At 46.0% G+C, this 23,200-nt stretch overlaps 1 protein-coding gene across 4 annotated transcripts in view; it reads right to left on the minus strand.

The window, feature by feature from the left end:
• SCN8A (sodium voltage-gated channel alpha subunit 8) overlaps positions 1-23,200 on the minus strand; it is a 56,578-nt gene that overhangs the window by 20,189 nt on the left and 13,189 nt on the right. Inside the window, exons 3-15 of one of the 4 annotated variants that reach the window (XM_064474218.1) lie at positions 17,302-17,420; positions 15,748-15,837; positions 15,405-15,533; positions 13,149-13,240; positions 9,078-9,299; positions 8,260-8,323; positions 7,468-7,609; positions 6,570-6,776; positions 5,708-5,995; positions 4,951-5,310; positions 3,016-3,151; positions 848-1,086; positions 251-424 (exon numbers count right to left, since the gene is read on the minus strand). In XM_064474218.1, coding sequence (XP_064330288.1) covers positions 251-424; positions 848-1,086; positions 3,016-3,151; positions 4,951-5,310; positions 5,708-5,995; positions 6,570-6,776; positions 7,468-7,609; positions 8,260-8,323; positions 9,078-9,299; positions 13,149-13,240; positions 15,405-15,533; positions 15,748-15,837; positions 17,302-17,420 — 2,262 coding nt within the window. Of the gene's footprint in view, positions 1-250; positions 425-847; positions 1,087-3,015; positions 3,152-4,950; positions 5,311-5,707; positions 5,996-6,569; positions 6,777-7,467; positions 7,610-8,259; positions 8,324-9,077; positions 9,300-13,148; positions 13,241-13,377; positions 13,470-15,404; positions 15,534-15,747; positions 15,857-17,301; positions 17,421-23,200 lie in introns of those variants that run through there. The other 3 variants (XM_064474215.1, XM_064474216.1, XM_064474217.1) reach the window with 3 other exon arrangements.

Below are 23,200 nucleotides of genomic sequence, written 5' to 3' on the forward strand. Positions count from 1 at the left end.
CACCCCCACCCCCACTAAGCACTCTACACCGAGACACCTCCCAGGCCATCCTTCACTGCCTACGCGCTGTCGCTCAGCTCTCATAAACAGCAGTTGTGAATTAAGAAGAGACAACAAAAACGACACCATTCCATCTCTGTCCTCCCCAAACCAAACCAAACAAACAAAAAGAGTGGGTTTTGCCTTATGTAAAAAGATTTCTAGTAGCTCCACGATAGTAACATTCAAAAAGAAGTGGAATACGGAATACCAATCGGAAAGATCGCAGCACAGAAAGTCCTTCCACATCTGCTAGACTCAGTTCCATTAAACTGAGGGAGACAATAAATCCATCAAAGATGTTCCAGCCTTCTTGGAAATAATAGTAGGGATCCATGGCAATGAGCTTCAGGAACATTTCTGCTGTGAAAATTCCAGTGAAAACCTGCAGCGGTAAAGAGGGAGACAGGCAAAAAACAGGCAAAATGTCGCTTTAGTTCTTTTTCTGATCTTCAGGGTAAATATCAAACAATGCAATTTGTCACGCCAACTCAGACATGCGGCCTGTGTAATCCATGTGCTTGTCTGCAATAGCCTCTTCTCCCCTGACGCAGCACAGGTATCACTGACCCCCTCGGGCGTACCAGGAACTAACAGATGGATTTTTAAGCAGTAAAAAATTGTGACAAGAAAAGCGCACCCTTCGCAAACATCTCTGAGCTGCCACAGACTGCCGTGAGGGCAAGCTCATGCCTCTCGGTGTCATCTAGAGTCTGGAGCAGCAGTTCCTTCGGTCTAAGTCTACAATAACCAGCAATTTATCCAGCAGGAGCAGATCTGTCAGGAATATTTACCAATAGCGTCTTACCAGATTTCCTACGGAGAGCACATGTTCAAACTCCGGGGTCATAGGATGGTGCTCCATTGCCATGAACAAAGTGTTCAGCACAATACAGATGGTGATGGCCAAGTCAACGAAAGGATCCATGACAATTAAGTTCACTATCTCCTTCAGCTTGATCCAGTAGGGGTGGCACTCCCAGATCAAGAACGTGTTGGCAAATTTGTACCAGCAAGGGGGACACTTCCTCTGGGACTCTTCCAGCTCTACGGTTACAAAACAAAACAGCACGAGTTCAGTCTTCACCTCTGAGGCTGCTGGATCTGTCTGAGGCCTCGCACAGCTACAATACTCTCTGATTTTCCCCGTCCTGAACCTCTCTTGTGTCTCCCTGATTGCACAATTCAATATTCTGGGGCCAAAGATATGTTTTGCCCTATGTACATACTACGCTCAAACCAGAAGAGCTCCAGGATGCTTGGCGGTAGCTTAAGACAGAGAGTCACTCAGCCATGAACCTTGTGATGCCATGGCCAACCACAGATCGCCACGACAGACGAGCCAAGTCAGTCTTTGCGCTGAGCTTCACTGGCTTCTCCTTTGTGCCTACACAGGAGTTACCTCACACCTGCACGAGGTTACCGGGAAGCACAGTTCTAAACCTGTGCAACAGCCCCGTGTGGATCTCGCGATTCAATCCACATTGTTTTAAATGAAGGGATGTGTTTAACTCAGAACTGATCAAGGTAAAATGGTTTAAATCAGAGTTACAGATTCTAAACTGTCTTCACTGCCAGTTTTTAAATAGCTTAAATGAATTCTGTGCTGAATGCAGACATGGTCTAAAAGAGGAAATATATGACATAATGCTGCAAAGGATTTTAAACAGGAATAACCTGATTAAGACAAACCACATCCATCTACAGAAATCAAACATGATGCTGCGTCCTTTTTTTTTTAAACTGGCTTATTTCAAGTGGGGGTGGGAAAAAAACAGGAGTTCCCCCCCTCTATTCTTTGATTTGCAATGGTCCCATTCAGGCTATACAGCTGTTCGTGCCAAAGTTTTATTTTTTGAGGGGTAGGGAAAGGACCACTGCTCTCTCTTTCTCATTGGTTCTCTGGTTGCTTAGTATTTAGTTGCCTTGGAATTTCTAAAGTTAAAAAAGAGGACCGTAGCACTGTAGCCTGTAGGCGTTTGCGCAGGAGGGAAGCAGCAACAGAACCTTGCTCTGTTTCTAAGTATATTTAGTTTTCATACAATTTTATTGCAGGAGACAGCAGGAATTTGAGATCATCAACCTCATACGGCTGCTGTTCATGAATTCTCGCTGGCTCCTGCATAACATATTTGGAAATCTCATCTCCGCGTGCTGTCCGTTTCAGAATTTCCGTCATGTAGAAGTCCCTTTCTCTTCTGACAGCTCTCACATTTCAGCTCTTAGCGTAGCCCAGATCTTTTTCTCCCGTGGACTATAAGCAAAGGAGGGTCCCTCCGGTCCTTGGGAGATGGCAAAGACCGAACGCCTGAATCAGACATTGTCCTACCCCTATAATCTCCAACACTGACTATTCATTATTGTAAAATTACAACTCTTCGTTGCCTTTACCTCTGTATCTATGTAATTTAGATGCAAAACCGAGTAAAATAAAGCCTAACAAATACTTCTGTACCAATAATGACTCAAAAGAAGCAGATTTAGGCAAAACCAATGCATGAATATGTACTCAAAAGCAGGGACAGCTAAATTCTGTATGTCTGAAGGGCCCGGCATCCTCTGTCAGGTACCCGAGGCTCAGAACTGATCTCTGCTGTGCAGCGCTTGCCCACGCAGTCGGGGCCTGACCAGAGCCTGTGCCCGCCCGCTACGCCCCTCACCCTGCTCCCTTACAGACCAGCTATCGCGCTAATGCCCCAAGGCACTACGAAGCCATCTCATGAAGTTTTAACGTTACCATTCGGCATCCTCTCGGACAAACTGAGCGGACACGTGTGTCCGTACCTGTTTTGTGGCCGGCCACACCTCTGGCCGTGCAGAGGGACAGCCAAGCCAGCACGGCTCCAGCACAGGGAGCCCAGGGCACATGTGAAGAGCTACGGATAGGTCCTCTGTCTTCCTACAACACACCACGAGAGGGCAATCGATACATACATACTGGAAAATACCAAAGGCCCACCTTCGAGCCATACCTACCCTCAACAAGGGTATTGGTCAACCCTGTCATTACACTGTTGGTTCGATCCTTTCTTCCATAGGACGCATTCACCTGATCCATCGAGACCAAGAGAGACCCACCGGGTTTCTTTCTAATTTCGATTTCAGTAGTACCCTGCAAAATTCATATGATGATTAATACAAACCCTTAATCTTCCCAGTATTTTACATGCTATCAGCCTAGAAATATGGCACGTACGCCCAAGGGAGAAAACCATCCTTGCCCCTGCCATCCTTCTCGCTTTCCCGTATTACGTGAGTGGCCAAACCAGAACTCAAGCCCTCATTTCTACTAGTACCAGTACTTTGCAGCCTTAGACAAATTAAGGACTATATTTTAGAGAACACTTCTAACGCAGACTGCTGTAGTACACAGGAGTTTATACTCTGTACTACTATCAAACAGCACAGACGGGCAGTGACTCTTCTAACCAGCCACTTTACAACACATCTGGTCAGAGCGTGAACTCCACCCCAGCCCCCTTTGAGCCACACAAATGAATGAGGTTTAGGAACTAAGCACTTGGCAGTATCAACATTTATTTCAAAATCTGCACCTGAAAATTAGGATAAAAGAAGCTTGGCCACATCGCTGTCCGAGAACTAACAGGGGTTTCTCCCACTCCAGCCCACTCCGAAGCTGATTTTCTAACACAACACGGACATGAAACCACGTCTCGATTTCACCCTTGCGAAGGATCACCTTGCTCCCCGTAAGTCAAAGAGCTTGCACTGCTAAAGGCACCTCACAGCTTCCCTCCTAAGATTGCTCTGCAAATGCCAGTCCCTGTTTAGGCACAGACAATCTCGCGTACTAACAGGCAGCTGGGTTTTTTTCCTCATTACAGGTATTTGCTGCTACCTGCTCGCGAGCCAAGGCCTCTGCCAGCCCAGGCGGCTCTCCCACCATGACAGTTAATAGCTTGTTGCCTGTTGAACTCTCTCTACATACAGAGTTAGCAAAATAACTGCTAAGTAACACTTTCTCTTTCACACATGCGTCATGCAGATTACTATTCCTACCCCATTCATGCTGCGTTAGAAAGAGAGTTAAACACTGAAGCAAAACATTGTATTAACATGCTAACAAGGGAAGAAAAAAGCCAGGTAGCAACTGATGCTTAACACAACTAATTAAGGTCAAACAGGTTGCAAGAATTGAAATAACTTTAAAAAAAAATAGCTTGGAATTTACAGGCACAGTAACCGGACTTTTCTCAGAAACGACTGATTTAGGTATCTCTCAAAGGAAGTTGTTTCAATCTTACCCAGATTCTTTTACGCCCTACTAATATTCTAGTGTTTGAGCTTTGTTTCTCTCCTGCATTCGGAAATGCTGATCCACTAAAAAGGTTACTCGATACCAATTCAATCAACTAATTACAAAAAGTCACAGTCAAGGAAAATTGAAAAATTTAAAAAAATAATTTTTAAAAATCCTTATTTTACTAACAGCTTCCCTTGCAAAGTTTAGTGAGGGCTAAAAGATTGTTTGTATTTCCCTTTATATTCCCAAATATTTTGTCTTATAGTGGACAACATCTGCAACAAACTTGGGCTGGTTTCCCCACTCCCAGGCTTTAAACAGCTCCTTATGAATTGCCCCGACATACTATCATTAGTCCTTTAAGTAAGGACTCAATTCCAAGCCTTTTTTTCCCAGGAAGCCAGGAGGAGGAGGAGGCGGGTCATTGACTTGAGAAGGAAAGAAAGGGGAAGTTGAGGCGCAGGGCGTTTGATCCAATACAGACTTTATCGTCTGCGGCCAGACAGACCGACTCTCATTCCAGCAGGAGTCTGGTTCACTCGAAGGGCGGCATACGGGAGAGGAGGAGAGGACAGACCGCCATGCCTGTGCTATCTACCCATTGCCTTCCTTACACTGTCATCGGTAGCTGCCTTATCTATTTTCACCTCAGGCAGAAGGCGTCCCCCAGGCATGCTGGAAGGCGGGCCACCGATGAGGGACACCACGCCGTTACAATCCACCGTGCTGTTCCTCTTCACGTTTCGGCGGAGGTTGGGGAAAATCCGCGAGGAGCGGCTGCCTTGGCTGTAGCCGCTGTAGCCGCTGTAGCTGCTCCTTCGATCGCGACCGCGGATGGGGATGAAGAGGGAGTCTCTCCTGCCTTCGCTTTCCTCCACTGTGCTGTGCTCGTCATCGGCAAACTCGTTCTCTGAACCTGGGTCACGAAATCGCCCCTTGTAGCTGAAGATGCTGCTCTTGCTATTGTGTCGGGAGAGAAAAGGGGAGCCTGGGATACTCAGGAGAGACTAGGAGGGAGAAAAGAAAGAATGACAACAGCGTGAATAGTATGGAAACAAAGCACTGCGGTGCCATCAAGTGCTGCTAAAGTGGTTTCGCTCCCTCTCCAGGTCTACACAAACCATCGCCACTTAGTCGCTGGCTACACTTTAAGAGTTGTTTGCTCTTGGCTGGCCGAGCTACGCCGGTGAAGAAGTTATCTGGTTAGATTCAGTGCTCTCAGGAACAATTTATGCCAGGGTAAGTGTGTGCAAGGGCTGTAAACTTGGGCCATAAGTGTCCTCCTGATCCGCGGCAAGTTCAAGACGGTGGGCAGATTCCTTTGACATGCTAATGAGGATCTAAACTAGAATATTATCCTGACTGCAAACAAGCACAAACATTAGCGAAGGAAATGAAAACTACCTGGTTCATGATGGAAAATTTCCTTCCTAGCCTGTTATCTGGTAGCCTGAATGCTTTCCTCCTCATGCCATCCTCAGATTCAGACTTGAACACCTTTTCATTGTCACACTTCTCATCTCCTTCTGACAGTTCCTTGTCCTTTCGTTTTTTCCTCCTGTTTTGACGCTCCTTGGCACTCTTGGAACTGAGTTTGGAAATCTCCGAAGAGCTCCGAGACATCCTCCCCCCACCATCATCTTCCACAGCATCTTCAGAGACTGTCCCTGCCGAAGTGACCATAGCAGCAGCCTGAGGGTGTAGGCAAGAGAAGGGAAAAATAGATCAGATCTTACCACGATTCATACTCAGTTTTCTGCTTTAAGAAAGACTGTGGCTTAATGCACGTCAATACAAGCCTCTGAGGCAGGACTGAGATGCTTATTCCTTCTCCTGGAAGAAACTTGGAACCAGAACTTGTAAAAGCTTTTATAGTCTGCTTTTGCAGGTAGTAAAATCTCTCACAGTCTCTCAGCTTTGTTTATAAGCATTGAATAAAGGACCAATAAAGATGTACTTGTCTGTCTTGAAAAGAGAGTCCCACACTTAACTAGGAACTCTGGGAACATTTAAAATTTCCTTAATAGAAGGGAGTTTTCCAGTACAAGATAAACACAGCAAGCTTGCACATAATTCAGGAAAAACCAGCAGCAGCGGGAAAGGGATTGCGCACAATGTCAACCCCAGCCACCAGAGGACGTGACGCCAGGGCAAGCCAGCCGTGGTACTGCTGCGTGTTTTGATTATACATCACTGCTCTGTGATAACAGGCAAATCAATCTTAAAGTATGTAAATGCATCAAAAATATACAATCAAAGCACTCACCTGTGCTTCCTCCTGCTGCTTTTTCAACTGTTCTAACATGGCCTTAAATTCCGCCTCCTTCTGCTCTGCCTCCTCCAGCGTGGCCTGGTTCTGCTCTTCGTAAGCCATAGCTACCACAGCCAAAATCAGATTAACCAGATAGAACGATCCCACAAAGATCACCAAGACAAAGAAGATCATGTAGGTTTTTCCTGCTGCTCGTAAGGTCTGGAAGTAGAAAAGAACGGTAGAGGGAAGAGAGAAGGAATGGGGAAAGCAATTTCAGGGTGACACCCGACACGTGAACCGATCCCAAGTTTCTTGACCCGAATGCTTCTAAGAAAATACAGCGGTGCTGAATATTTAACATCTCAGCACTTCCGCTGCAAAGCACTAAGACACTGCACCTCCGTCAGCCATAAACACAGAAGGTGACATCCCTCTTCTCTTGAGGGAACATCCAACGGATGCAAACTGAAAACGATTCAGAAGTACAGTGCGAAACTCAATGCTTAGACTCCCTTAAAACAAAACAAAATGGAAGAAAAGCCATTTCAGCAAGGTCCCCAAACCATCCTCAGGTTACAAGGAAACACTCTGCCCTCCAAAAGCACCTGAGCACCCTCTGTGAGCAGAACTGCTCACGATCTTCTGCGGCAGGCAGTCAGGTTCTTCCAGAACTAATTCACAGTTCAGCTGTACGCACGCTGAGGACCCTCCGTCCCTTCTGGACTTAGAAGTACAACACCCGCTTACAGGTGAAGCCCCCTTCCTCCGCAACACAGCATCTCATTGGCAGCTTCGCTTGTAGCTAGTCTTTCAGACAGGAGGAATAAAATAAAGCTTGTCACGATTTCCTTTCCTATATTGTCCCCAGATTCTCAGCTTGTATTAATGCTGAAGCAAAGCGTTTACTTACTAATTGATACAAGTTTTCCCAAAAGTCCTGAGTCATAAGGCGAAATAAAGCCAGAAAAGCCCAGCTGAAAGTATCAAAGCTCGTGTAGCCATAGTTGGGGTTCCGTCCTGCCTTCATGCACGTGTAACCCTCTGGACATTGACTGCGAAGAAGACGAGAGCCAGGTCAGGGCACCAAGGCAGTAAAAGGGATAGAGCAAGCTGACAACATGCACGTTGTCCGCGCTTACGGAGGTTTTCACAAGTCTCGTAACAAATGGCATGCGTTCTGCTTTTCGTGTCAGGTAAGACTGGCAGACAGGGAGACTGACAGACAGGATTGCAGGAGAGCCCTGTTATCTTTGTCCTATCGAAACAAGACGCGGCAACGCGAGGCTTTTCACCCAACGTGAGCCAAAAGGACTGGCTTTTGCCGTAAACGTCTTCAGAGGTGAAGGACTGGGTGAAAAAACAGTTGGAAGCAACAGCACATGGAAAGCTGCCCTTTCTGAACCTCCATCCCCTACTTCTCTGATGATTCTTATGACTGGATTCAGAGGGAAAAAGTGCCACTGGTAATCACCATTAGACGTACCTGCCTCCTGAGATGACACGAACAATGTCAGCTTACGTTACAGCAGTCAAACGGTAACAATGGATTAATAATTACATTAAGAAATGTGAAACCTTTTACATGTGAAATAACACCAGAACCAAGAAAGGAATCAACAGGAAATATTCCAAAGGTTTTGCCGTCATTAACCAACATCAATGGTAATTAGAGTCTCCGCTTTTAATAAAGCTCAACACTCACCCTGCATCTGAGCTGTTACCACAGAGCAACGGATCAGGGGCGCCAGGAATTATGTAAAAATTTGCTGAAGAAGATGAAAAAGAAAAGATTACGTGCACTCACATATGGAGTTAGAGGATTTAACATACTACAGCACTATAAAAACCTTTGCTTAAGAGCCCTCTAGATCCCCTACCGGTACGTTTATCAGTAAACTAACTCAGCTTTAAATAACATCAGCCCCACTAACTGTGCCCAAGTTTAAACACCTTTCTGGAAGTCAGTATAGCATTTTGAATACAGATTTAAACCTAGCTGACTGCACAGCAGAGAAGTTCAGAGTGAGAAGGGAGGAAGAAATTCAGTTACAAAATCTTGGAGGCTGGTTCCCTGATCATCCGCACCATCATTTACAGCTCTGAAAGGCTGCCTGCGTGGCAGGATGCTGCAAAGCAGAGACGGGTACCGACGACTTCACGTGCGTTCTCTGAAGAACTCGGCAAAACTAAGTGAAGGACCTGATGTTCAGCCCAGGGATTTAAATGGCTAGAGTTACTTCCCATTTACCGTATTTAAACAGCTTTGAAGCGGAACCAAAACAGGAAAAAAATGCATTTTTGACAAAATAGCGAAAAGAGCACAGCCGAGACCTTCTAAAGGATGAACCCAACTAGAGACACCTTAACAAGGCCAGGTTTCTAAAAACCGAACAATATCCGAGCAGGGGGGTTTTACGGCAAAGCTGGACACGCTGCATTACGAGCCATGTCCGAAATCCTGGCCAGCAGCATTAAGCCAAGTAAGAAGGTTTTAGCGAGTATCACTGCAGAAATACCTACACATATTGTTGGTGTACTCCTCCCAGTCAAAGCCCCTGGAGCCGTTATCCAGGAGCGTCTCATTCACGTTAATCGGCCATATCACACACTTGTTCCTTAAATTGCCCATAAACAGCTGCAACCCGATCAGAGCAAAGACACTGAGACAGAATACTGTCAAGATCATTACATCTGACAGCTTCTTCACAGACTGAATTAGGGCCCCCACAATGGTCTTCAAGCCTGCAGAGAAGAAAACAAGACTAGAAATCACTCCTGTAGAATGAAGAGACATTGAAAACTCAAACACATACAGTACCTTACGACCGCTATATGGTGGCAAAAGACGGCTGCTATAAAATGGCCGGGTTCCCGGGAGCCACCGCTCGCGTTCGGGTCTTTCCACCGAGTACGATAAAGGTGATGAATGAACCAAGCTCACCGGTTTCGAAGGTGAACTAGCAGTAGTTAGAACAGAACAGAATACCAGCGTTCCTCGCTGGGAGTATCTGAGCCTTGCAGCAGGGGAGGCAAGGCGTACTCGGGAGTCACTGCCACGAAAGCAGGGTTTGTCTAAACAGAGGCGTTGAATTAAGATACGCTGTTACAAACCTCTCCACGGACACGCTTAGTGGTGTTTAAGCCTGGCTTATTGGCACAAACTACGAAAACTTACAAAGATCAAATACCTTTCGAACTGTCTACATCTTAAGTTTCTACTGCTTAACTGCTTCAGCACTTCCCCCTTCCTTGCGGGAGCATTCAGATCATGGGTTGTGTTACGGGTAGGGCAGGATTTCACCCAGAGTGCTGCCCCTTTGGGTTTTACCAAGGCCGTCCGGATCGTTAATAGGCAAGGCTCAATAAAACAAAGCTCAGGCATAAGCCAAGAATCTTGCCTGACTTCCAAACCAGCCTGGTCTGGAAGAGGAACGGCCCATGGACTGGGGGAGGAGTGCAGCACTAATGCTTTCAGGAGACAGATCTAACAAGCAAGAATTTAGGATGCAGGAACAATGCAGTACTAGGGCCCTTTACTGAGCCTTTCTTTCTATGTAAGTAGGATGCTCTTGCATTTATAAATGGGTAGTGAAGGAGGCTGAAGGGAAGAAGGAGGGGGAAAAAAATAAACCCCAGAAAACCCAGATGCAGGTGAATTCAGGGCTAGTCAGATCCAAGCCTCTGGCTGAGGCCACGTGAGCATTCTGCAATAAACCTCGGGTAAGAAACCTTTCTACACCAACCGAGGTTGGATCCATATCAGAAACATAAAGATGCAAAAACACATAAGTAAAAAGATTCCTCTTACGGAGGAACAATTTTTAAAAATGTCTTTTACTTCAACCTTCAAACCTTTTCATCAATGCCAAAGCCCTACTCCAGCACAAAGCAGTTGTTTGCTGTTAGTTCTGGCAGACAAACAGCCGTCACAACCCCCGCTTGCATGCTGGTCTCCACCGCCCCGATACGCCCCCCTCTGCGCATGCAGCCATTCACGCCAGCGCTTGTGTTTCTGGTTTGTGTGTTGCTCTCTCATAGGCGTTTAAGGAGAATGGGTTTTGAACCAAGGTGATAAAATGGCAGCAAGAGCGCTCCCAGTCCAGTCGCAGGAGAAATACACCTTCAACGACTTCCAGCCTTCGTGTACCGCAGACCCAGCTCACCCGGGGGTCCTCTCTAACGTAGGCGTGCCCCCGGCTGGCCGTGCACGCAGACTGGTGGCATTAGTCAGTTCAAATACCAATAACTCAAAAGCTTTAGACCACCACGGGGTTTAATGTGGTCTAGCAACCCATAAGATGAAAGCAATATTCTGATACTTCAGGTCACAGGTGCCGCAGTCAGTTCCCGTCACGCAGATCTATACCAACCCTCTACCTGCACGGAATTCTGTCCTGTGGCATGTAATATTCTGGTAATATTTCCCATTTTTATCTTGTCTAAAACACACACCGAGGACAATTCCAATTATTGACAGAAGATGTAGTTAGCGCTCATCGTAACAGCAAGACAATTTTCTCATTAGCTCACCGCAGCGCTATAATTTCCATTCCATTACAGGCGCTGAAGTAGCAGGGGAACCCCTTTATATTTTAAAATTAAGTGTATTCTAAAAAATCACTTCTGCCCTGAGACATGATAGCACTAAAACCCATAAAGAGCACTCTATGCCTAGGTTCATATTAAATAATCCAAAAGGCTAATTACACAAACGCTTTACAGTCCTCCTGTTGTCAGTCACAAAGCCGAGCGGGGCGCTTTACCTGCGTGCTGCAGGGCCACAGCTGGGGCTCTGCTACCCAGAGCCTGCCTGACGCGACCAACCAGAGTTTTGCCATTTACAGCTGCAGCCAGGGGAGCGTCCAGCGGGCCCAAGACCCGAACGGGATCCCCTCGGTGTCCAGCAAATCACCCCTTTAACGAGTGTCCAGCAAATCGCCCCTTCAGTAAAAAGTATGGCTGCACTGAACTTAGGCGGGCTCGGATCCACCCCCCTTGCTGTCATTTGAAATAAAAGGCAAACCCCCATTCCTTTTGGGTGGTACGGAGAGAATGATACAAAACGGAACGGTTCTGCTCCTTTCCACAGCAGACAAGGCATGCTGTCACGCGGTTAGTAACCAGCTCGTTAGAGTTGCACCATCTTCACTTTGCTATGATCATGAAAGCAAAACACATACGAAACTCGTTTTAACATCGATGCTTTTCTCGGAGCAAGCCGGTTAAGACCTGTAGCAGGCTGACAGAATTTGCAACTGCCCTTCAGATCCGTCTAGTGCACTGCTAACAGCGATTACCAAGTATCGTTCGCTCTTTGTATGTGCGCTGCCAAACTTGAAGGAAGGCTAAGAACGGACATTATTCTAGCATACTCTCATTTGGTGCAAGGAAAGCAGGCGCCGCTTAAGAACGTCATGCACAACAGCCATGTGCATCTGATGGGTTTAGCAGTCTGGAATGGGGACAAAAGAGAAGGGCCCCTACAGTTCCATAGCCTCTTTTCTGGCACACGTATATGCAAGTGTAGCCTGAGAAAGCAAAAGAAGCATTATCAGTTAATGCGTTAGGAAACAAAACGCAACGAGAAGACCAAAACTCATCAAGTGATTATTTAGGGTGCCTACCTTGAGACAGGTCAAGCACCTGAAAACTGGAAAACTACAGATGCTTCAGTGCCTATGAAAACTGAGTCTTGAGCTTGACCTTAAAATTAGGGATACTTTTGAGAAACCACCTGCACGAGACTTTTCTATACAAGACTTCAGGATCAGAATCATATTCTCAGTCCATAACGCCTCCATGGTCTCTGACAATAAAGGAAGGGCCATTGCTTACTCTTTGACACCCAGATGGTTAAGAGTCTAGAAGTAGCTTTGCAAGTGACGGTCCTGCCAAGTCCAGCTCCGGGGCTGGCACGTGAAATGGGCAGGTCTATGAATTCGGACTTCTGGCTTACTGAAGGTAAAGTCAGCGCTTTGGGCCACACGCTATTGCATTAATCGCTGACAACGGGTTCCACTACGACATACAAATGCAAGGGCTGGTAGTGCCAGCGCTCCGCCCAGCTTAGTCTATGCCAAAGACAGGAGCACCGACCCATTCTGAAGATGGGGAGGCAAGCTTATTGTCATTGCCTAGAAGACAACCTGCCCCAGATCCCGTCTGACTCCAAGTAACTGAAGTAGCCTCACACAGAGAGGTTTTAGTCTTGGTTGGGTTTTGCTCACTTGCTTTACAGACTTATTTCTAAATGGGTTGACTTGCTGAGCAAGAAACCGTTCAGCCTGAGGAGGAAGGGAGTGCCTGATCCTTTATTCATCTGGAACTAAACTTTAGGCCTGGCTTTCATGTCAGAGATCGGATAGCCACATGTGTACACAGGGACAAAGAAGTGCGGAACAACAGACTGTTCATCCCATAATTTGATGGCCCAGAAGCTTCAATTTCAAACTACTCAGTTTATACAGACTGCAAAGCCCATCAAAAATATCCCAGTGCCATTTCTGAGAAACAAGCAATGCGGGACGGGAGGGGGGAGATATGGAAGAGAGATACACGCAAGACCAGCCTTTAATGCTTAATGGTTCTCACCTGGAATAACAGAGATAGTTTTCAAAGCTCGGAGAACTCTGAAAGTTCTCAATGCTGAGACATTCCCAAGGTCCACAAACTCTGTGACATATCTGCAATGAGGGAGGTCACACACAAAAAACACAATGACAATACACACACCAAAATAAAACAACAACTACAGACAAAGCAATACATCACTCACAGGGGCCTGTACCCAACAGCTAACACCAACCGGAGGCCGCCTTACCTGGAATTACAGAAATAGTTTTCAAAGCTCTCAGAACCCTGAAAGTGCGCAGAGCTGAAACATTGCCTAGGTTTACAAACTCTGTTATATACCTGCAGAATTAAACCAGAGTTAATGGCACCATTGGGGTCACCTTCCTTTTCATATAGCTGTCTGTTTGTAGGAAACAGCTCGTAATTTAAAATGCTTTAGAATTGGCATTTAAAAGAGAGAGAGAGAGAAAATTTCAGAGCCAAAACACAGTTTAAGTCTCTCCACACTGCAACCAGCTTGTCCAGGTGCGTGGTTAGATACTTGCATTCTCGCCTATAGAGGACTTGAAAATTTGATGCTCTCTCTTACAGGGGTAATTGTAAAACTGTCAAATATGCGAGGAGACTTGGTGACATCACCTCGGCTCCGTGGTTTCAGGTATATTCGCTTCATGTTTTTAATAAAGCATGATCATCTTTTGCTCCAATTAGCACCCTTCATTTTAATCCTTTAGCTTTACTACCTGTTTGTGAGCTCAGGTAGGTACGATTATCCCCATTTTATAAGGGGATAAACCTGAGGTACACAGAGGGTAAGAGGCTTAGCACAAGGTTAGCAGAGTTATATTTTACCACAACTAAGAACAGAATATTTCCTCTGTGCTGCCTGGGGAGAAACGTGGTATGAAAAAACAAAGAAATGCACAATATTCGAGATTTTCTGGTGCAGAAAGGCCTCAAGTGCTTCCTAAAACTTAAACCCTCTCAGTGGGGTTTAAGTAACGCACAGGCTCGCTCTAGCCCTCGACACAAAAAAGGATTGTATTTAAGTCTACAGGCAACCTCCCTGGAAATGAGGAGGTTACAGTCAGATCAGCCAGAGGTTTAGCACATTTAGTTAAAACCAGTGCATTGGGCCTTGTAAAGCTGGCATGCGGCTCCTTGTTAATTTATCAAGAAACAAAGGAAATAACCGATTCACAGGCTGAATCCGATCTGTGTGCACAGAACCGGGAGCCTCCCCCGGGCAGGCGTTTACGCTGTGCACAGCAGATCCCCGTCTATTCTGAAGTAAAACTGAGCTGTCAGTGAGCGACTGGTTATTTGCCTTTTGTGTACAATGTCCAACTCTTTGCACAGAATTTAAATACACAACTAAAAGGCAGGTAGAAAAAGAGCAGAAACTCAGAAAATCAACAGCCTTGGGTGCAGAATCCAGCCAAAAAAGGCATTTTATACAATTAAATTAAAGTGCCTTGGAAATTAGACTGCTGAGTCTCTGAGTTTTCATCAGCCGTTGTTGACCGCAGGGGCCCAGACATGCACACGTGCAATATTCAAAAACCAAATATCAAAGGGAAAAGAAAGGATCTCTTCCACCGGCGACTCAGACTACCCGTGACATACACCTGGTTTCCATCAGCGGTACTAAGCCTAAGCAATGATCAACGCCGGCCAATAAGGAAAAAACCAGAAAGCTAGCGTGCATCTCCTGGTTCAGCTGTGATTCAGACATCCCCATGAATCCTCATTATCAGACCCATGTAAGCTGATCTGGCACAAAAGAAAAGAATGAGGAAGGAAAAGAAAGTGTCTCCTTTCCTGACGCTGCGCCTTCATCGGAAATGGGTTCGTAACTGGTCAACCTCAGGTCGCAGCCCGGGAAATGTTAACATGCAAGCCCAAGGGGGGAAGGAGTGGCAGCGACTAGAATTTGAAGATCTCTGGCTCCTAGTCCTGTGCGTGACAGAACAAGCTGCCACTCTGGCACGGGAGCAATCTAAAAAGCTAGGCGCTATTAGAAAGTCTTGTATTAATAAAAGCCATTTTCAGAAAACCACATTTTTTGCAGTAGCAACTCCGTGGGGCTGCATTTGAGATCTGTGACTCTGTATCAGGCTAAAGCTTTCTTTTGAGAATCAAGAAAGAAATCTTTCAGGGATTCACTTGAGCTTTCCTTGATTTGTTTTTTCCTTACACACCCACCCTCCTCCTAAGGTCTCCTCCCCTCCCGTACGTCACAAACACCTGAAATAATCTGAAAACACAACTTACGCCATCATGATCACACTGAAATCTAGCCAGTTCCATGGATCACGGAGGAAAGTAAAGCCATCTATACAGAAACCTCTTGCAATAATTTTCACAAGTGATTCAAATGTATAAATGCCAGTGAATGTATACCTGTTACGGGGAAGAGAGAGAGCCGCACTGAGAAGTTTGTAGAAATGTTATTTTAGTCATGAAAAAAAATGAATTACAAACACTTCTGGCTAAACGAAGTGGATATAAAAGAGGACTCGTATTCATGCGAACCGAAACGTGAGCAGGAACGGATTTCTCAAAGGAAGAAAAACAACATTCTGTGAGATTCTTAAAGACAAGAAGCATTACTTACTCCACATTCTTCGACCATTCAGGTGGGTTACTAAAAGTCATGAATACACAGTTGGTCAAAATAGTGCACATTATGATCATGCTAAATACTGTAGAACAAAGTCAAGGATCAAAGGGACACTAGCGTGGCTCTCTACATCAGCTTACAGCTCCCCAGGGACCGCTGCGCTGCCATCAAATTCAACAATTTCCACTCTATTCTCTGTGGACTGCAAGTAAGAGCCAAGGTGCTTCCAGCAGTCATGGGAAATAAGACCGGGCCGACTATATATAAGTAGTATTTTTGCATCACCATTCAATTTATTTTGTATTTTCTGGCATGTCTTAGCAATTCAAAAATCACATGCCTTAATGAAAATGCCTCCCCAGATAATTCCAGCTATTCAGTAACACCAAAATACATTGTCTGCTAATGCATCCAACGGGAAAGCAGCGTTGCAACCCAGGGACACCTAGGGTTTAGCTTGGAGAACGTGTTACAAATCTCTCCAAACATCTCTCAGGATCTTGAGTCACATTTGCGGACGGAAGGCGCTGGACTAACGGATCGAGGAGCGTTGCAGGGACAGCACAATTTCAGAATTAGAAGTTTCAGTGGATTTTAACTACTGAATTATTAGCAGAATGGTGAAATCCAGAGCCAGATCCAAAGCTGTTTGACTTCCAAAACTGTCTAAGCAGACTCGAACGGATCTTAGATCAAGGCCCAAGATCCACTGCCAGCACCTCAGTCTCAGCCTGACAGCCGTGCATCCCTCCGCTGCTCCCAGCACGTCCAGAGGGGAGGAAAGTCTACGTGAAATAACACTCAAGCCAAAGAAAACGGCCCCGGCCTCAGACCCCAAGTTGACTTTGGAGAGATGGAAAAGCTTTTTCTTCATCCGAGATGCAGGAACTAAGGATACAGAAGCCTCTAAAACAACAAACGAACGTGTTTCTGTTTTAGAGTCGCTTTCTAAAAATAAATAAATAAACAGGGCAAAGCAGCTCATCCAATATACTACTACTTTTGTTTTCCCCTCTCCTAATAACACATGCAGACGATGTTTCCGAAGCTATCAGAGCTGTCTGAAGCCCTGCAGTGGAACATTTTGGAATAGCCTTGCCAGTAGAAGGAAGTTTGAGTGATGCCAAAAGAGCAAGAAATTAGTCAGCGTCTAATTACATATAAGGTATCTCTGGCTCCTTCTCCAGCTACTAATTCTCTTTAACCATTTTAGCAGCTGGTTAAAGCTCAACTCCTCTGCATGTGAAGCATAACCTTAAATTGTATCTGTTCCAAAACTTGTCTGTGTGCTGATGGAAGGACAGACACAGACAGGTACAATTTAGCAGGGAAAATGAACAAAAACTTTACATGGCTGTATACGTCCAAAGGACCACGCTTTTTCATTCAAAAAAGCATGTTTTTGTGATTGCTCTGAGGCCAATCCAACTTCACCAGGTGCAGAACCACGATTCACAGACACTATCGGAATTGGGCAATAATACAATAGGTAGGAGATTTTTCAACGAATATACAAAGGCAAAAATAACTCAGTAATAAAAAGGATATGAATGTATCAAAATTTTAATAGCTATTCTTCTAAACAGGTTAAAAGGACTTAAAATGTACAAGGCAGGTGTGGCACTAAATCGGAAGAGTGTTTTCCCTCTGTTTAGTACTACAAAGGTCTGTAGGGAAACAAAGAAAGAAAGAGAAAGAGAGAGAGAGAGTTAATGCATGAAAATCAAAGCATGAATTGTACAAAAAAAGACGATCAGCTTCCATGGTAAAAAATAGCATTTTCTGCTTTTTTAAAGCATAATCTCCTTTATGAAGTTCCCATTAGGGTAAAACATACCTACCGGTACATTACGAACAATTCTACCCCAAACCATCCATTTTACACGTCCGACAGAGCAGAAGCAAAATCTCCCATCCAAGAGCGCACATTTTTGCACGCGAGGGCAGAAGCACCATTATCCCTACCTAACAGAAAAGAACCGAGGCCCAAAGCAACAAAGGACCACAAATTCAGGAGCAGAATTAGCAGCTGAACCCCGACTTCACGCCATTGCCCAAGACCACCTTTACGACCCAGTGTTTGTGTAGCCCGGGCCTCCTTCCCAAGCCTCACTAACAGCTACCGCAAGAAATTGCGTTTTTACAAGCCAACGCCTCACCTGCAAAGAAAGATTGAGAGGTGAGGAGAAAGCAAATGTCACGGCAGAGTCCCCCACCCCAGCAGACACACCAAGTGAGACACCCATCGTCCCCACTCATCGGCAGTTTTGAGCACATTCCACGCGGGCGCACCAACCCCGGGCACAGTCATGCGCTCTCGTTGCCTTTAATTAGCGAGATGTTAAGGCTCGCTACTTTATACAGAACCTGCGGAATGAATCATGTAAACGTGAGGCAGAATCGATCTCAGCTCTCCATCACCAGCCTTAAAATACAGACCCACTATTTCATCTCCCCACTAGCGAACATGCAGATCAAAAAGCACCGGGAGAATCACACGCAGCCATCTGGAGAGGCAAAATTAGAACTGCGGTTGCTTAATACCAGCACGCTCCCCGCACCTACCGCTCGTCTTGAAGGGAAAAATGCAATTTGTGTGCACTGAAAAGCTAAAGCCCTTTCCCTGGCACCATGTTCCTGTTTTACCTTCCCTCTGGGATGCTGCAGCGTCAGCGAGGCATGACGAACCCCGGACCGCTGCAGGGGCACGGAGCAAAGCCGGACTCGCGGCATCGGTCCCCGGCACCAGCCCACCGTTTGGCACAGCCCCGAGCCTCCCGGAGTCCAACACAAGGGAATCCACAAGGGCTTTCTGCCAACGCAGTCGCTGTGCTTCCCCAGGAGACTCACTCTTATGAAATTTGTCATTTCCCTCCCAGCAAGTGAAACAACGTATTTCAGCTCGTTTGGCTAAATTAGACCATTGAGCAGTAAATTATTTGAAAAGGAAATAAAAATCAGATTGTGGTTCAGCACTGAGTGAGAAAGATTAGTTAGCATAACCACTAATGCATCTCCCAACAGAGGCACTTTAAAGACAACCCCGACAGCTCTTAGATTGCAGCATCAAGAATTAATGAAGAGATTACCTTGGCACGTAACAATATTCTAAAGGGCCGTAAGTTTTTCAAAATTGCGGATTATGGAGCGGTCAAGGGACACCCGATTTTAAGAACCAGCTGCCCCTCCTTCCCTGACACCACACACTTTCCGAGACTCACACCCCATTCATTTTCACATCGTCTTTCACTGTCCCGTGCAGGGGCTTGGGAGCAGGGTTTCCGTCGCACTGGGATGCTCCCGGGCTTCGGTTGCGTCCCTCGCACAACGCCGAGCTCTCAACTCTACATCTTTCAATGAAATCTCCGACGTGACTGTGCTGAACATCACGAGGGCACAAGGTGAGCTGGATAAAGACAGGAATTCCCCCCCCAAACCCCATGCAGTGGTTCTGTGAGGTGGCTCAGTTTGATTCTGTCTCCATTCCTACACGGGAAAAATCCCTGCGCAGGAGCGCTGCGGTTTGCTCAGACACAGCTCAGCAAGCCAGACGTAAAACACGGAGACACAGGCACGTGCTGCTTCCCAGGTGTAAACCAACGCTGAGACTTCAGACCTCTGCTAGAAGAGCAAGCCAGCCTCGGGCGGGGGGAGTGGATGTCCACTGCTCCACATGGAGGGTCCGAGACCGTTTGCCTTGGCACGCTGAGGGATTACATGGAAATGTACTTTTTTAATATCCGTTCCACAAGGATCGACCCAGAAGATTTGGCATTCCCCGCTGTAATATAAGCTGCTTCATCCAATGATCAGCGCAATCGCCTACCAGACAGGAGCTCACTTCTGCTTGCCACCTCAGTCCTTCAGCTCTTACACGACCTTACATAAGGCAGCTCCTTGCTTTCTCGTCCGTGCTCTGCCCAGCTTTCTCTTTTTAGACCAGAATGAATGCTTGTTGAACTTATTCTTGTCTATAAAGCCCATCATAACTGGGCCTCTCAGCAGAACCGTAACACAAGTAAGGTGCCATACACCCCAGCCTGCTCAGCGACTCCGATGGTGCCAGGATCCGCTGCTCCAATTCTCTTGGGTATCTTAGAAAGTCCTGGGTAAATCTCTGCTTGGCCTTGTCAACGGAAAGGAGAGCACAAAAGCCAAAAAGCGTCGGGCAATTTGAAACCTTATCTTAGTTTTTCTTTATGCTGCTGACATATTAAAACTCAATTTCAAAATGGCTGCACGCCCTTAAAACGTTTGCTGGTTCAGGTCCAAGAACATCCTTAAGCCCTTTTAAGATCTGCTGAGGCAAAGCTCAAAACTCAGAGAAAGGTGATACCTGGAGAAAGGCATTTTGCAGTCGTCTTGAAGAGATGAAGTCTGGCTGAACTCTCAAAAGTCTCGGTTTGTTGTTAAAGAGTTGCGAAAAAAGGCTCTGTCCGCTTTAGTTTTCTTAAAGTTGGCCGGGAATCTACACTTCACAGAAACCTTAGAAGTAGTTCTCATAGAAAAAGAAGTAAGATCACAAAAGATCAGTCTTCTCTAAATCATTTTGCAAAACTGCATTAAAGAAGCGATGCTGGAGAGCGCGACAGACCTGATCAGGTGGCGGCAAGAAGCGTTCCAGTTACGTGAAGATTTAAAACACTTGCTTCCTGCAGGTTTTACATTAAGCACTTCTGTAATGGCTGAAAAGCGAGGAGGAGTGGGCAGAAGGTTTAAGAAGAAAACAGCTTTATGAACAGCCTAAGAACATATGGAAGCATATTCCGACGGTGGTAGCTGATGACTGCCTTACTCTCGGTGTTAAGCAAGAGGGAGCAACGGCTTTCTGATGACACCCTGAGCAAGTTACTTTAACGTAGCTATTTTCAAAATTAATTTAGAGGCACCTCTGGCACCCCGTAGGCTGAAGAAGTATATACAGAATTAAACGTCAATGCAAAAATACGTTTCAAGTCTGTTTTGGCTCATAGGGATGTACTTCCTAGTACAGAAAACACATTATTTAATATTTATTTTTCCAACCCCCTCCCAGAAGGGGACAAATTTATGCTTTCTTAGCAACTTATTCTCTGCCACTGAAAAGCTTACGGGATAAAAAAGTATCTGCCACATTTTGCTCTTTGTTTGAGTCTCTTGTTTCGAGCCCAACACAGGAAAAACCCTTGGCATATTTTGAAATTTATCACATAAAACATTCCTGAAAGATACATTTTAAAAAATAAACACTGTTCAACGTGCAGTTATTGAGACACCGATCTGGATTTAAGTTTTAACGACATCATAATCCGCCTATGTAAGGAAATTCGTTCTGCCTCAGAAGCGGAAATGACTCTCCTTCCCTCCACTCATCACCAGTGGGTTGCAGCTATTTAGGTGACTGCAGCAGAGATTCTCTCGCCTCCCCGTCCGTGCCGCACTCGGCATACCCTGATCACAGCACGAAAGCGCTGCTTGCCACGGCATCGCCTTCGACTGGATGCAAGCAGTGGCACGATCTGCCGCCCCATGAAAAGCCGTACAACAGCAAACAACTCCGTTGCAGCGTGCCTTCCACCGGGCACCCAGAGCGGACTGGCGAAGGCGCCCGACGCCGACTGCGCTCTCCTTTCCTCATTCTACCATGACAGCAGGGACAATGGCTAGGAAGGGAACGCTTACTTTCCCTGCTCCTTCTAAGCCTGCTGGAGAGAGGGAGTGGAAGCAAAATTAACCTTAAACACGCAAGACCCGGAAAAGACAATTAGCTTTTGGAAATAAGGATAAAAGGCTGATTTTTGAGGTGGTCCCAATTCTTCGCTGTTTCAGTGACTTCACTGAAATGCAAACCCCACTAACGGTATCGCGACCTTGTAGGGCCGTTACCTTGCCCTACAGGAGTCGTAAGCGAAGGCTTCTTGCAGCACACGCTAGAGCCAGACATGCCTCCCGCAAGCTGGTCTGTCACGTCCCTGCGACATTCCCAGGTCCACGCAGCCAAGGTGACATTCCGGACCGGAGGGCCCACTTCCAAACCGTGCATGTGACTTGACAAAGTTGCAAGTCACTCCATTGGCACATACGCGCTAGAAAGATCCTCAGGTGCTCATCTGCAAGCTATAGGTGACCTCAGGCAATCCCACTCCAGCCTCAGATGTTCACGGATGTATAGACAGTCTTCTACAACCGCAGGGCTGATTTTCCCATCGATATCAATCCACCTAAGCTTATACGTGGTTCCAACTCCCAGGATGTTCAGGGACCTTCTCCTGCCTCATAAATGGAGCCATTGCAGGAGCATTAGCACCTTTTCCTTGTTCTGTAGCAAGTATGAGATTCGCGCTGAGTGAAATGGAAGTTACGGGAGGAAAATGACCACAACCTGGCAAAAGTCACCTTCAATGGGAAAGACCAGGGTGAGGAGCTGTTCAGTAGGAGTGATAGCCTAGGCCGGAAGTGGGAGAGAAGGCAAGAGAGGTCTGAAACATGGAAAAAGGTTAAAACAAAAGAAATATTAATAAGGTTGCGGAAAGAAAAGAGGATGATGGTCCTTACCTCTTGCTTAAGCAAACATCGAAGGGAGACTAGACTATGAGGCCATCAGCTGCTTTGCTTTCGCTGCTACGGGTGCTCATGTAGGGAGCTTTCCTGAATTTTGTTTGTGCATGTAAAGAAGGAAGTTCCTGTACCTGCCTTTTGGGTTTTTTAATTGAAACGTTTCAAGTTTCCACAACAAATATCATGGGCGAGTACTGCTTCTACCACGTGCTTCAGGCCAGGAACTGGAAGGTGATTACTATTTGCAAAACAAAGAATCAGGGAAAAATTCTCTCTGGTACTTACATAAAGACACGAGAGAGCTAAATTAACTCCAAAACCTGCCACCTGTGAGCAAAGGGACTTTCCTGGTTCTCCTGCCAGTCATTACTCCCATTTTGTAAAATGAAACTGAGCAGAGGAGAGAGAAGTAGCTCAGACAAAACCATCGCTTGTGGGGCTGGGCTCCAAACCCAGGAGTTTTGACTCCCTGTACCATGGTTCTGTTTCTGGGTCACACTGTTTCTCCTTTAAATATCAGTTAACAGGCCACTGGGAAGTTCAGCTTCTCAGTTAAAATGCAGTTTCCTTAGATAAACTAAGATCACTGTGTCCTACTGCAAGGAAAGCAACCAGCTGATTTGTTCCTATGCATGATGTACGGCTAGCTTTAAAAGAAAAGACCTATGATGCAAAGCCTTCTGGCAAGTGCTGGAGAGGGGGGAAAAAAAAATCTTGGAAAACTTCCCATGATTCAAGCAGATTCGCAATTCCTGATGATTCAGAGAAGGGCCTTTTTTAATGGCCTTAAAAAAAAATCCTTTGTGGGAAGTCACCAACTATTTGAAGCAGCAAAGAAGTAGCACACACCTCAGCTACCGCCACAGCGAAGTGGATGCAAAAGAAACGGAGCCAGTAAAACGTTAATCCA

This window comes from Phalacrocorax carbo, chromosome 27 (genome assembly GCF_963921805.1).
Source record: "Phalacrocorax carbo chromosome 27, bPhaCar2.1, whole genome shotgun sequence".
In the NCBI taxonomy this organism is placed as follows: Eukaryota; Metazoa; Chordata; class Aves; order Suliformes; family Phalacrocoracidae; genus Phalacrocorax; species Phalacrocorax carbo.